Below are 15,486 nucleotides of genomic sequence, written 5' to 3' on the forward strand. Positions count from 1 at the left end.
TATATATGAATATGTCGAGGATGTACCTATTAATACTGTAGGTGCTATATGAGTAATATATGATCACTTAGCTTTGTACTGATAGCTTGAACATCAAAAATAAAATCTATACTAATAACTTGTAGCTTATTAAGTATGGTTTGGGCTATTAATAGATAATTGAGTGAAGCACATATACTATGCGACCCAGCGATATTAATACTCATTAGGACAATTATTCCCAACTGAATTATTACCACAGCGATAAGAAATGTGTCCCACATCCCTCCTGTAAAAGTGACAGCGAGGGGTGTAGCTATCAGGCATGCAGAGATGGCAATCAGACCTGAACCCTGGTGCCTCAAGTAGTCCAATGAGACCTTTGCCACATGAGGAGACTCAGATATTGCATTGGGGCTTGAGTTACACCTCTAATGACAACTCTTGCCATTGCTATTTCCTGGGAAACCCCTAACCAGGATCCATGGATTGGAAAACACTGCTTTAGGTTGATGACAAGGCCCCTGCGCACCTGAAAACCACATACGGAACGGTGATTAATATTTGCTTGACACATTTCCTGGTGTTTAAAAATGTAATCATGACACCACAAGCTGCTGTCATAAAGAAACCATACTGTAAATGTATATTCATAGAGCAAATTTTATACTGCGCCGTCTAGAAACAAATGCATCGCTATGAATACTTGATTTTATATTTTGCTTGATTAAATCTTAAAATTACAAAAAATATAGTGAAAAAGGTATCTTCCCTTCTCTGTTTTCAGTCACACTCCTATTATTCATTGCCCTTGTTGAATCTAATAGGAATGCACATATATAGGTCAGTTAACGCGACATTATCGGCTTTTCCAGTGCTACAATGGTAATGCTACATTTTACCCATCCCCCTCTGATTCTGGCAACAGAGAGACTATGTTTAGTTTCTTAGCTTAATAAGTATGAAATTAATGCCTCAATCAAAATTTCTGATTAACGTTGGTGGTTCTTTCATGTAACACCAACACTTCTGTGCACCTCAATGATTTTGTGGAATCCAATGTGGAAGCCTCCAACTAACAGAACTGGTAGTTGTTTCCTTTCATCAGAGGCTGGGAATCCACACACTTTGTATCTGCACAATCTTCTTCTTGTTGGCCTTGGATGATGTTTGTATAATCCTCAAAGATAAAAACAAAATTGAAACTTAAAATGTGATATATGAAAGAACATTTACATGGTGTTGGTCAAATGGTTTAATCAAAGTGGTGTACCTCCAACCGATCTCCTGAATGATGGGACAGAAGAAAGTGTTCAAAGAATATAGCTGTCAATTAAACTCACAATACCAAATGAACCCTATATGAAGTACGAGGTCTTTGTCTGCCCCAGCCCTTCTAGGGACAAAGGGCAGCACAACCCTTTGACTGTTCTTTTCCATGATTTGCTAACGTGACAATGCCAATGAGGAGGTAGAGTTCTCATCACTCATTGGGAACCGAGATATGCCCAACATACTGGGCCTAGCCTGCCTCTAAGTTTTGTAAGCTCTTAGGCAGAAGCCAGTTGGCTTTATCCATACACAGAAGCACTACTGTCCACCTTCTTTGCAGGGAACTGCAACACTGCTCCATTAAAGCATATAATTACCCTGAAAACTAAAACATATGTTTCTCGTTATACAGTAATGTATTGATGGGTCCTTCTTTATCAGCAATTTCCATTGGACAGTGCATGTGACCCTCTTGTGGACGTCTGATTGACAGCAAGTGGCAGAAGTGCAAATTGATATACATTTCCAGAACTTCTAGTCAAGTGCCGACGAGGTAGCAAAATGGCAGTTTTTACCTGGTTTGTAATTATGCTCATTTGTCTGTTGATGAGATCGGTGATCTGGTTAAAGGTTGGTCGGCGAGTAGGCTCCAGGTCCCAGCATGCTTTCATGATGCGATATCTAAAAATGTTTCATAATCAGAGAATGACTGAAGGAGGTGTTTAATGATTTCCACATTTTTTAAATCTTTTATAGGACTATCCATATTACCCACTGGGGCACATACATTAGATCAACATTTCACTTCTCACACACAAGACTTACACTTCCGTTCTTACTTTTCAGCATTAGACTTGGACAGTGTGAGCAGAGTCATCTCATTTGACAGCAGGGAAAAAAAAAAGATCTAGTAATGGAGGACTAGATAAGTGAGGATAGTAGGGCCTCATGCACAAGACCGTATGTATTTTGCGGTTCGCAAAAAAACTGATCCGCAAAACATATGGATGCCGTCCGTGTGCATTCCGTATTTTGCGGAATGGAACAGCTACCCCCTAATAGAACAGTTCTATCCTTGTTTGTATCGCAGGCAATGTATTGCGGAACGGAAATACAGACATACGGAAACGGACTGCACATGGAGTAACTTCAGTTTTTTTGCGGACCCATTGAAATGAATGGTTCTGTATACAGTCCGCAAAAAAAAAACGGAGCGGACACGGAGTGAAAATATGTTCGTGTGCATGAGGCCTAAGGCTGACCATACACATTAGATAGCTGTCAGTCGAACAGGCAGCTATCTTACCTGACACCCATGAACATGCCTGCCCAGCTCGGCTGAGTGTGCATATGTCGTGAACAGGGGAAAAAAAAAAACTTTCAGACTCCCCTGACAGCAGTTTATCTCCCCAAGAACTGAGGAAATGGGCAGTTGCCTCTTATTTACTCTGATATCTGCCATTGCAGGAGACTTGGGAGGCCCTCATGCGCATGGTGGGTTCAGGTCAACATTTATCTAATGTGTATGGCTAGTTTTACATTAAGCACACAGATGAGGATCTGTAAGCATCTACACTGTTAGTCCCTGGTCTGTGGAGGAGGAACTGTACTCCATCTCTTCTAGACACTATTAGTCTACTAATACTTTCCTTACAATTACAGGCTATGCCCGCCTCTGCAACCTGTATTTTATTGTCTCAGTTTATCTAAAGTGTAAAATGAAGCCATGTTGTAAATTGTTTTGATGAAAGTGTCCTATTATTTGTCCCACTTTTGATGAAAGTGTCCTATTTGTCCCAAGCAGATCAGTCTGTCTCCACAGTAACAGACTACATGCAAGCCTTGTGTAGTCTGATCCTGCAGTCATACTCCGTTTTCTCTGTCTTAATATTTACAAGCATACTAGCAAATTAAGGGACAACTGGAAGGAATATCAGACAACTCATGATTTATATGTGGTCTGTTGCCATGGAGTTGCATAAATCCTGTATTGGAGCTGATGTTTTCATCAAGGGCTGCATATAGTCAGCTTTAGTCATTTCTTTGAAACATACAATTTTCATTGGATTAGAACACCATATGATAACCTAAATATCACTCTGTCAATCAATAATATATGTCACTGTACTTCCCTGCATGAGGGTGGGTTCTGACTAGGTGAAGGTCCTGTTTAAATTTAAAGGGACTATCCCATCCCTTGAAATCTTTTACTAAAAGCTTAGAATGACTTTCTGAATATGGGCATGTGATAATATTGAGGTCATCACTGAAAGCCAGGATAATGAAATTGGTATGGAAGCCAGGAAATTTCAGCCCAGGAGTAGCAGGTGATTGATAAGGTGAGAATTATGTTATAGCATTCTATGCTTTTGGTAATAAATAAATAAATATGTAATTCCAGGGACATGACAACCCCTTTAACACTAACCTTTCATTTTACAGCATAAATGTTTGGCTATGAATGTGCTACCTAAGAGCAGACAGACGCTTACTGCTTTACATTATGGAAACCTTGCATTCTATTTTTACTTACATGTCCAGCGGGGAAAAATCTGGGCAGTCCATCTTGTATCCATCTTTTATCATTTTATAAAACTTTCGGTTGACAATAACACCAGGGTATGGGCTCCTTCCTGTAAAATAAATAGTGTACAACCTTGATTAAAGTTCTCAACACAAGAGTGCAAAAATGTTATTTATTCCAGTTGTGAATGTTTAATTACCAGAAGATGCCTCAAATGACCAAAGGAGGTCTCATGAATACAACCCCTACCCACATGATTAGTGTTGAGAGAAGCAAAGCATTCGAAGTTGAATTTGGTCCGAAGTTTAGGAAGTACCAATACATCTTGCAATAAATAAAAGAACCAACTGGTCCTACTTAATCTAGGGTGTCACTGGTGTGTCTGCGTGATGCTATCCGCTGGAGCCAGACACAAGTTCTCATCGGGGGGGAGCCGAAGCACAGAGTGCCAGGTGTCTTTAAAACAACAGACAGACAGCATCCATGGCACCCGCTGCACGCGCCAGTGGGCGCCATTTTTAAATGCCTTGCCGCCGACCTAAATTTACTGTCGGGAAAGGGATAACTTCAAGCCTTCACACTGAGATTGGGCCACCAAGTGGGAAGAATATGATTAGGCAGAGTGGCCTGGGTATACTGTATTTATAGGGATTTGTGCCAACTTAATACGGAACAAGCCAAATTTATTGGTGAACCTTGGAGAATCAGCCAAATCGACATTTTTCAGAACTTCGCTAATCTTTACATATGATCTATCATGAGCTCTATCAATGATCCAGAATTGAGATACACTCATAAAGAGTATCTTATTCTGGCAGAACTGGCTATTGCATGGAAAACGTATAGTTTGACCCAGGGGCGTCGCTAAGTCATAACATTCGGGGCTTGAGCCCTGATGTTTTGTCCAGGGCCCCGAATGTTACGGCTGGTAGCTATTCAACTGCCTCGCCGACCTAAGGACGGCGATAAAGTTGAATTACCGTGGCCGCTTGCTTGTAGAACGGCGCAAGCGGTTGCCAAGCAACTGCCTGTGCTGGGTCTCAGGCGGAGTGATAATGACATTGCGCACGCATGCGCCAAGACACAGACGGCCCGGTGACTTCAACATACCCATCTGAATCCAGAAGCCTGCAACTTGGACCTCCGCCATTGAGAAGTCAGGTGAGTATTTTTTTATATCTTGTCCACAGTGGGGGCTTTGTGAATGCTATGGGCTCTAAATGTTGGCATTATACCTGCTGGAGCCACTGGGAGATTGGTTATAACTACAGGGGCCTTTGCAAGTACTGGGAACACTGAAGAGGTCATTTTACATGGGGGCACTATGTGGGGGCCATTATAACTGTTGGGGGGCACTATAAGTATTGCTGGAACTACAGGGGGCATTATACCTTCTGGGGCACTATAGGAGGGTATTATTACTATAGGGGGAACCACAGGAGGGCCTTATAACTACTAGGGCACTATAGGAGGATATTATACCTATTGGGGGCAGAACAGGAGAGACTTATTACTACTGAGGCACTATAGGAGGATATTATACCTATTTGGGACACCATAGGAAGGACTTATTACTACTAGGGCACTACAGGAGGGCATACTACCTTCTAGGGCATTACAGGAGGGCAGGGGAGGGCTGGGAAGGGGGGCAGGGAGGCAATTGCCCCCCAGGCCGCCCTAAAGCATGTTAAAAACGGCTGCTGGGCCATCTTTAACAAATCATTTTATATTTCTTTTATTCCTCAGGGCCGCACCGCCGATCACCACAGGCGGCGTGGCCCTGGTTCTAGTTGCCGGCGGCGGTTGGGGGGCAGTAGGAGATGAGCGCTTCCATTGTGGAAGCGCTCATCTCCATATTCATCTGTATCGCCGTCCTCAGGACAGCGATACAGATGGCTGTGCTGCGGCGGGGCAGGGGAGGGAGAGGCGTCTCCCTTTCCTGTTCTTCTGATAGGCTGCAGGCACTAATGTCTGCAGCTTATCAGAGGCCGGCTCAGTCGGGCAGCACACAGCAGGGACATAGACCTGAAGGGGCCTGCATCGCATCACTGCTGATGGAGGTAAGTATTAGTGGAGGCACATTATGGGGGGGGCACCATTAGGGAGAGGAGCACTATGGGGCATCTGTTGGCACTATAGGGGTATTATTTGGGTGCACTATGGGGAAATGGGTCCTTTTTTATTGGCACATTATGGGGGGCACTATGGCATCTAGTGGCACTAAGGGGGCATTTTTTACTGACACATTATGGGAGGCACTATAGGGAAGAGCGACACTATGTGGCATTATTTGGGGGCACTATGGGGGAGTGGAGCACTATTGGGGCATCTGGTGGCACTAAGAAGGGGCAATTTTTACTGGCACATTATGGGGAAGAGGAGCACTATAGGAGTATCTGCTGGTGGCATTAAGAAGGGGAATTTTTTACTGGCACATTATGGGGGAGAGGAGCACTATAGGGGCATCTGCTGGGGGCACTAAGAAGGGGCATTTTTTTACTGGCATATTATGGGGGACACTATGGGGAAGGGGGAGGGGAGCACTATGAGGGCATTTACTGGGGCACTATATAGGGGTATTTTATACTGGCATACATTATGGGGACATTAGCTCAACTGTGGGCACTAAGTGGGGGTATTTCATGTACTCTCATATTATAGGGAGATTTATTACTACTAGGGGGTATTATGCGGAGCTTTACTACTACTGGGGGGCTATGAGGAACATGATTACTAGTGTGGGCACTATAGGGGCAGTATTACTACTAAGTGTGCTCTGGCAGAAAATGATTTCTATTGGTGGGATTTTGGGGAGCACTGTTACTTTGGGGGGCACCCTGGCATAGAATCAGCTTAGCACAATTATTTTTGGGGGACATTATCTTCATACTATTAGTGTCTGGGCGCAGTTATTTTTTAGAGCACTGTGTCCCAATAATTGTTGAAGGGGGCACTATCTGTGTGGTAGTAGTATTTCCAGAGGGACTGTTTCTTCAGTATAGTATTGGGGGTGGCAGGAAAGGGTGTTCAGAAGATGTGAAGATGACGGAAATGTGGGAAATTGTCTGTCAATCTCTGCAGAGACGGGAGATGCAGAAAAATCATCATGGCGGTCTGGTCTGAATGGAGAAGATAAAGAAGGAGAACGTCTACAACAAAGATGACATCACTGGATGTAAAAGGTATGAGGTGCTATGTGGGAGAGGAGATGCTACGGCTCCCCCCCCCCTGCCATTTGCAGAAGGAGGATTCAGAGCTGGGTGAGGACGGCGAAAGGGGGCAGCAGGCCACGGGCGGGTGGCAGATGGTGGGGGGAACCACAAGCCTTGAGCAAGATCTGGGGAGGGAGGAGCTTCCTGGCCGTAGCCTGCTGTTTATAGTACAGGCCTCCCCTCTCCGTATGATGTGTAGAGACAGGCCACAACAATAGAATTTCAGCTGTACAGTGTTTGTTGGGAGTGGCCTATTATATGTAGGAGGGGATTTTAATAATGGGTGGGGCCAAAATGGGCTACTTGACTGTATTTGCCCCCCAGGACTAAGGCTGCCAGCCCTCCCCTGCAGGAGGGCATTATACCTATATGGGGCACCACAGAAAAGCCTTATTACTACTGGGGCACTACAGGAGGATATTATACCTATTGGGGGCACCACAGGAAATCCTTATTACTACTGGGGCACTACAGGAGGATATTAAACCTATTTGGGGCACCACAGGAGGGCCTTATTACTACCGGGACACTACAGTAAAGTATTATACCTATTGGGGCACTTCTCCTCTTACTAGTTATCCTGTGGGTGCACAGGAAGTCAGGCTGGCTTGGCTGCTCCTCGCTCGTCTTATCAGTACTGGGCTGGCAGGAGGTGAGGCTCAGCTCAGCAATAGCCTGCGACAGAGTGCAAGCTGTGCAGCCTTGGCTTTTACTAAAAAGTTTTTAGGGACCCACAAGAACAACAGCAGCAGTGGCAGTGCAGCAGGAATATAGAGATGTGTTGTGTTGGCAAGACTCAGTAACACAGTAGAGCAGGCTCCTGGACAGACAGTATGACAAAAGCTCCTAGTCATAAAGAGGCAGTGTCCCAAGCCCTGAGTGTGTCAGGAAACCAACAGGCAGAACGAAGTTGCCTGGACTAGAGGGAGTGATGTTATTTACATGGGACTGTATGTTGGAGGGGGCTATAGATAAAGAGGGATGTATGGTGGAGGGAGAAATATAACTACAGGGGGACATTATAGGCATTCTTATTACTACTGGGGGCTCTATAGGAGGGACTTAGAGATCTGCCTTAATTCTACTAAGAGCACTATGGGGGCCTTATTGCTACTGAGGGGTCTGTAGATAGCTTTATTACCACTGGGGGAAAAATAGAGGGCATTATTTCTACTGGGGGCTCTGTGAGGGTATTATTAAAACTGGAGGTCTCTTCTACTAATGGGGGCACTCTTGGGGAGCGTTATCAAGCTTGGGGGCACTGTAGGGGGCAGTATTACTAATGGGGACACTCTTGGGGAGCATTATCAGTGTTGCGGGCACTGTAGGGGGCAGTATTACTAATTAGGGCATTTCTAGAAGGGAATTACTATTGGTGGGGCTATGAGGAGCACTATTACTATGGGGGGGGGGTCTATCTGTATGGCAGTTATTTCTCTTCAGGATAGTATTTGGGGGTATTGGGAAGCACAACGAGCAGCAGGATAACACTGTGAGGACTCCAGGTTGGGGGATGATGACAGAAAAGTGATGAAGCTAAGATGTCTGTGTGTCACACTCTGCAGAGACGAGGTGCGCCTGCAAGAAGTTGTACGGACCAAATTGAGAAGATGATGACAGAGAAGATCTACATCAGAGGAGATGTCACCTTGAGGCACTGGATGTGACAGGTATGTGCTGCTGCATAGCAAAATGCTGTGGGGGGGGGGGACTTAGAGAATTGGGCCATATTCATTGGGGCTTGGGCCCTGGATCTTCTTTGAACCTAGCAACGCCCCTAGTTTGACCTAAATTTAGAGAATCCTGACTTACAACAGTCAACTTTTATTTAAATAGGAGTTGTGAATGTGGAAAGTGGGAGGGGTAACTCACGGTTAGTGATGTGTATGATGGGTACATGCTGGTGATGGCTGATGACTGTTCTACATTTGAACGAGATATAGGTACATGAGTTAAATACTAAAACTATATGGAAGCATAGATGACTTGGATTTGATGCTGATTGTCAATATAAGAATTATTAGTACGGTGCCGGTACTCCAGGAGTGTGGAGCTGTAGAGAAACTACCATAATTATGTCCTGCTCTTAGAGGGTTTGGGAGGGGGGTGGGTTTATAGGGTTGCCTGTTGGTGGGTGATTACGGGTGAAGGGTTAAACAGAATTAGCTGTGTGATCTGTATGAAGGACAAGAGTTTGGGTGACATCATATTGAAGGGTGACTATGTATACATTTACCTTCTGTCTTTATAAGGAGAAGTTTCTCGTCAGCATTTATTATAATGAGAGATGCCTCTCTCTCTCTATAAGGAACTGCTATTATTGTAATGAGAGCTCAGCTATTCTTGTATGTATGCTTGAAAGTATATAAGGTCCTGTACGACGAACAATAAATAGAACTGTTATTGACATCATACTGTATCTGTCATTGACACGTTCTCCAGACGTCTGTCTTCGGGGACACAGAAAGGAATCACGGTGCATAGGGAGAAGGATAATATTCTACTTCATGGATATATGTCCTACTTCATTTTATACATAGATATATGCCATGTCTTTTGTAGTCATGTGTTGTGTATTGTATATACTATATATGACTGATATTGTACATGCCTATTGTCTGTAACCAATGTCTTATTGATGCTTGAAAAGTCGAAAAAAACGATAATAAAGAATTATCTGATAAAAAAAAAAATAGGAGTTGTGTCCATAAGCCTATAGGCATAGAACAAAAAAATACATTTCGAAGGGTCATATTTTAGAATTTCACATGTACAAGTCACTATAGGGGTCACTTATTATCCTGAAATACACCTATATTAGGCCTATTTCAGGCACAGATTTCAGTGCAAAGGTTATTTGCGCCGCAATCTGCGACTTTTCCCTTCTAACCCACTCCCACTTTTTTAGACCTTGCGTGAGCGGGGAAAAGGGGGGAAGGGGACAGACCGGCATGCCCGTCTCATTCATCATTTTCTATGCCTGTTTTAGGCGTAGAAAATGGTCTAAATGTAAGACAGCTAGAAAGCTGGCTTTGATTTAGACCAGTGCTAGATAATCTGATGTTATGTAGAGGCCGACACCTCTTCATAACTTCGGCAGATCCACCGTCAGATATAGGGGTTATTAAGACCGGTCTTAATAAATGACCCCCGCGGATGGCCACCTTCATCAGGCACTGATGAGCCTGATGAAGGAGGCAGTCTGCCACAGAAATGCATAGCTTTTGTTTTTATATGCCTTTTTTCTTTTAATAAAACCTTTTAAACAGAGTTCCCGGTGAAGTGCGATCCTTTTTTTGTACTCAGCCTGCTGAGTGTTTTCTGCAGTACGAACTATAGAGTGTGTCACTGGCCCTGATGGCCTAGACAACCAGAGCTCGCACCCCAGACCTTATATTTGTATTAGCAGCTACATGACCTTAATGTATTGATTTGGCAGGGTTATTTGGTCACTACATGAGTGTACCATTTGGGCACTGTATTGTGCATCCATAGAAGGCACTGCACAATTCACCATTGTGGGTTCCATTGTGGTTAATCTGGTCCTGATATTTCATACAAGGCATAGATTTTGGTTACAGATGTTGAATACAACAGCACCTCAGGGTCATTTGACCTAATATTAAGCAATTAAAGAATTTGATCCTCTATGATCTGGGCTCACCAAGAGAAAAGATCTCCCACAGTAGGATTCCATAGGACCAAACGTCACTTTGCACTGTGTAGATACAATCAAAGATGCTCTCTGGGGCCATCCACTTAACTGGGAGCCGAGCCTTAAAAACAAACATTTGTATATGTTAACGTTGCATTGAATTGTGTCTAAGGCCACGTATTATAATGCTCTATATTAAAGAGGTTGGCCAGCTTCATGGACTTTTTTAACCTACCCCTGCACTGTGTTGTACATGTTGAAAAAGTATTTTGCACCTTCTTTATGCCTCTCCATTCCTGCAGCTTTCAGAGGTTTTCCGGTCCTTACCTTGTAAACTCACTGATGCGTCACTTGTGCTGCTACAGCCATGATTACTCTCAATGTTGACATGTCCCCAAGCAGTACATTAATGTTTGGTCACGTGCCACTGGGGGATACATCACCACTAAGGCCAGTCATTGGCTGCAATGGAGCATGTGACCCCATCTGTCTTGTTGTGCATTTTCATAAGTATACAATATTATCTAATGATATTATAGCCAAAATCAATGCTCATTGTCTTTAAGAATAAAATCAGCTTGAACCAAAGTTCTGTTATGTGGCTGAAGAAGCCAAGATGAGTTCATGGCAAGTTCAGTTTCTAAAAAAATAATTGTGAATATGAACGGACATTGTATTTTAAAAGTTATTGCTAAAGATATGGATTTATCTATGGGGAGTACACTAGCTTCTTGAGACATGTCTGTCTGAAGGGAACAATGTTGTTTCATGGATAAACCATGACAAGATAAGAATTTATATCCTTAAGGCACACCTGCTATGTGAGGTTCAATTCATATATTCATAATTATATTATATATATTTCTGTATGATATATTTAGTTTTATAACATATTTTAACTAATAATTCATATAATGTGTTATTTATGTGTAACAATGTATCGATTTATATATATATATATATATATATATATATATATTATACCATGTATGTGTCATTTAGAATGTATCCTGTAGAAGATACAAAAACACTGTAAGTAAGTTTCTGGTAATTGGATTTCTGAGAAGAGTTAAATGTTATTTCAGACAATAGTTATTCATCCATGTAGATAATTAAAGTAAACAAGTCCCGATGCCGAGTATCAAGGCCATTATATATCGTTATCTATTAACATATATAAAAAAATATAGGAGAAGACAATGACTCCAACAAGTCTAGGTTATGGGTAATTAAAAGTGTCCGGAAAAAGACCTTCCTTAATGATGTATATTATAAAGGTTAAGAAGGTCATGTGAACATATTATTAGGTATTTAGACTTCATGTTTATGGTTGTGATATTCATCTGCAGTACCACAGTGCCATCTGGAGGCAGATGGACAATATTATATTATTTTACCATTTGTCTTATACCATGTCAAGGGTTAATATGACAGTCTAGAAGTTTACAAGATGAGGAACGGAAGACCGTTGAAGGAAGCATGGAGCAGTGTGGAATGGTGACTGAGTTTTTCAATAGGTACAACATGGTGCAGTGGTCTGTTAAAAAAGTCCTTGAAGCTGGACAACTCCAAGGACTAACTAATCTAATTGATGACATTTCTCTAAAATTCTTCTCTTGTATAATTTCCCTCCCCCAAATATAAAGCAATATAAACTGTGCGCCAAGTATCAATATTATAATACACAACTAGAGGAGAAAATCTCTGTGCATAGAGTACTCTAAGAGCCTATATGGCAGCATACACTCACCTAAAGAATGATTAGGAACACCATACGAATACGATTTGGACCCCCTTTTGCCTTCAGGCCTGCCTTAATTCTACGTGGCATTAATTCAACAAGGTGCTGATTGCATTCTTTAGAAATGTTGGCCCATATTGATAGAATAGCATCTTGCAGTTGATGGAGATTTGAGGGATGCACATTCAGGGCACAAAGCTCCCGTTCCACCACATCCCAAAGATGCTCTATTGGGTTGAGATCTGGTGACTGTGGGGGCCATTTTAGTACAGTGAACTCATTGTCATGTTCAAGAAACCAATTTGAAATGATTCGAGCTTTGTGACATGGTGCATTATCCTGCTGGAAGTAGCCATCAGAGGATGGGTACATGGTGGTCATGAAGGGATGGACATGGTCAGAAACAATGCTCAGGTAGCCCGTGGCATTTAAACGATGGCCAATTGGCACTAAGGGGCCTAAAGTGTGCCCAGAAAACATCCCCCACACCATTACACCACCACCCCCAGCCTGCACAGTGGTAACAAGGCATGATGGATACATGTTCTCATTCTGTTTACGCCAAATTCGGACTCTACTATTTGAATGTCTCAACAGAAATCGAGACTCATCAGACCAGGCAACATTTTTCCAGTCTTCAATTTTGGTGAGCTTGTGCAAATTGTAGCCTCTTTTTCCTATTTGTAGTGGAGATGATTGGTACCCGGTGGGGTCTTCTGCTGTTGTAGCCCACCTTTCTTTCCCATTCTGACATTCAGTTTGGAGTTCAGGAGATTGTCTTGACCAGGACCACAACCCTACATGAATGGGTCCACAACCCTTCACTTGAATGGGTCCACAATCTGGAGCTGCGGTGTGGAACAGAGGCACGGAACCCCATGGAAGCACTATGGAGCTTTCTGTACATGGCTCCGCACCGCAAAAAAAATTTAAATTTTTTTTGCGGTGAGGACGAATCACGGACCCACTCAAGTTGATTGGGTCTCGATCCATCCCGGCCGCTGCACGGACATTGCCTGTGCATTGGGGACCCGCAAATTGCAGTCTCCAATGCACGGAACGGCCACACAACGACCGTGTCCATGAGGCCTCATACAGAAAAAACTGCAGCTAGTGGTTACATTAAGTGTGAAGTGAAACTGTTGACTCCATTGTAATGGCTTATTGAGGATACGGTTGTCCCAACCACGCAGCTTTGACCACAGTGCTCAGTGTTACTGGCAAAAGAATCTTGTTCCTCTCTTTGTCTGCAGTCTGTACCAAGTCAGCAGATTTAAGGTACTTTCAGATGAGTTTCTCCACACTGAAATCTGTGACAAATCCATTATCTCAATGTAGCCTGATAAACATGGGTTTCAGCTCATAGGGAGTCTTTTAATTCCCTAGCGCTATTAAGTACAGTACTACAAGAATAGTACTGCTGCCACTGACCTCAGATCACTAATTTGTATGTTTATAATTACCCCCATTCTCAAATTGTGTGCCTGCATACCAGTCCTGAAATACACTGAGAGGAGTCATCGGCATGCACACATAACGGAGAGGACACCAAGACATATATACGGTACTCCGGGACCAGGGGCATAGCTAAAGGCTCATGGGCCCTGTTGCAAGAGTTCAGCTTGGGCCCCTCTTCCCTCAGTGCTTTGTGGACAGGGACAGGGAAGCACATAGCCTTCGTGCTGCGCGAGGCAAAAATTGAACTGGACCCAGTAGTGTAGGCTACCTCAGCACCCCTTATAGCTATGCCCATGTCCAGGATAAGTCCTCTCAATTTATCAGTGCACAACATGAGGAATCATGAGTATGGACATATACATTTTCAATCTCAGGCCAGCAGCAGCATAACTATTTATGTGGCACTGTACTTATTAGCGCTTGGGGGACCTGACAGATTCCCTTTAATGTGATTGTGCCAAATTATGAACTTATCGCCTATTCACAAGATAGGAGATAAATATCTGATCGCTGTGGTCTGACTACTAGGACCCTACCAATCATTAAGACAGGGGTCCCGTACAAGATTGGAGCAGCAGGTTGCGCATATGCCCCTCATTCATATTCTATGGTACTGCTGGAAGTAGCCCATCATTGTATTACCCAGTGTGAATAAGGTATACGTTTATAACTTGGCGTGACCCCTTTAAATGTGATTCAAGTTGGGGCTGTAATATTTTTCATTATATGGGTACTATTATTTGGGCACTGGGCATTTTATAGCATTATTACATCAAATATGCATAGTTATATCATAGGTGTGGTGTATGACATGTTCATTTGAACGGCATATATAGTGTGTGGAAGTTTTATTTCTATAGACTATATATGGCTCAAATAGGCGGGGTTCACATCAGCGTTTCATTTTCTGTTCTTCTGATCCGTCATAACATCAGTTATGCTCAAATATGCACATTTTGTATCCGTTTTAGCCATATCCATCTCAGATCTGTTATTTTAGATGGCAAAAAAGTACTGCACAAAGTTTTTTTTCAATCTAACATTACAGAGACGGAAATGGCTAAAATGGATGCAAAATGTACATAACTGAGCATAACAGATGCTTAAAATGTAGGATCATTTTTTTTGGGTGTTTTCTATTCTTCTGACAGATCAGAAGAATGGAAAATGAAACATTGATGTGAACCCATCCTTAATTGATCAAAAGTTTAAGACCACTTGAAAAATGGCAAAAAATCATATTTAGCATGGCTGGATCTTAACAATGGTTCCAAGTAGAGCTTCAACATGCAACAAGAAGAAATGGGAATGAGACAAAACATTTTTTGGGCATTCAATTTAATGAGAACAACAAATAAACTGAAACAGGCTGTTTTTCAGCTGATCAAAAGTTTAGGACTACACCTCCCAAAAAAAACTAAACCCCCGCAAAACAGAAATCCAACTTCCAAACATGAACTCAGTAATGAGTAGCTCCGCCGTTATTGTTTATCACTTCAAAAATTTGTTTCGGCATGCTTGATGCAAGCGTTTCCATGAGGTGAGTGGGAACATTTCTCCAAGTGGTGAAGACGGCTGCATGAAGGCCATCTACTGTCTGGAACTGTTGTCCATTTTTGTAAACTTCCCTTGCCATCCATCCCCA

The 15,486-nt window shown here is 42.8% G+C and overlaps 1 protein-coding gene across 1 annotated transcript in view; it reads right to left on the reverse strand.

The window, feature by feature from the left end:
• Nucleotides 1-624: 624 nt before the first annotated feature.
• Nucleotides 625-15,486, reverse strand: part of CSF1R (colony stimulating factor 1 receptor) — a 113,142-nt gene continuing 98,280 nt past the window's right edge. The window contains 4 exon segments of the mRNA XM_044281125.1: nt 625-1,159; nt 1,827-1,932; nt 3,785-3,884; nt 10,652-10,763. Coding sequence (XP_044137060.1) covers nt 1,055-1,159; nt 1,827-1,932; nt 3,785-3,884; nt 10,652-10,763 — 423 coding nt within the window. The 3' untranslated portion in view covers nt 625-1,054.

Source organism: Bufo gargarizans, chromosome 2 (genome assembly GCF_014858855.1).
Source record: "Bufo gargarizans isolate SCDJY-AF-19 chromosome 2, ASM1485885v1, whole genome shotgun sequence".
NCBI classification, from domain to species: Eukaryota; Metazoa; Chordata; class Amphibia; order Anura; family Bufonidae; genus Bufo; species Bufo gargarizans.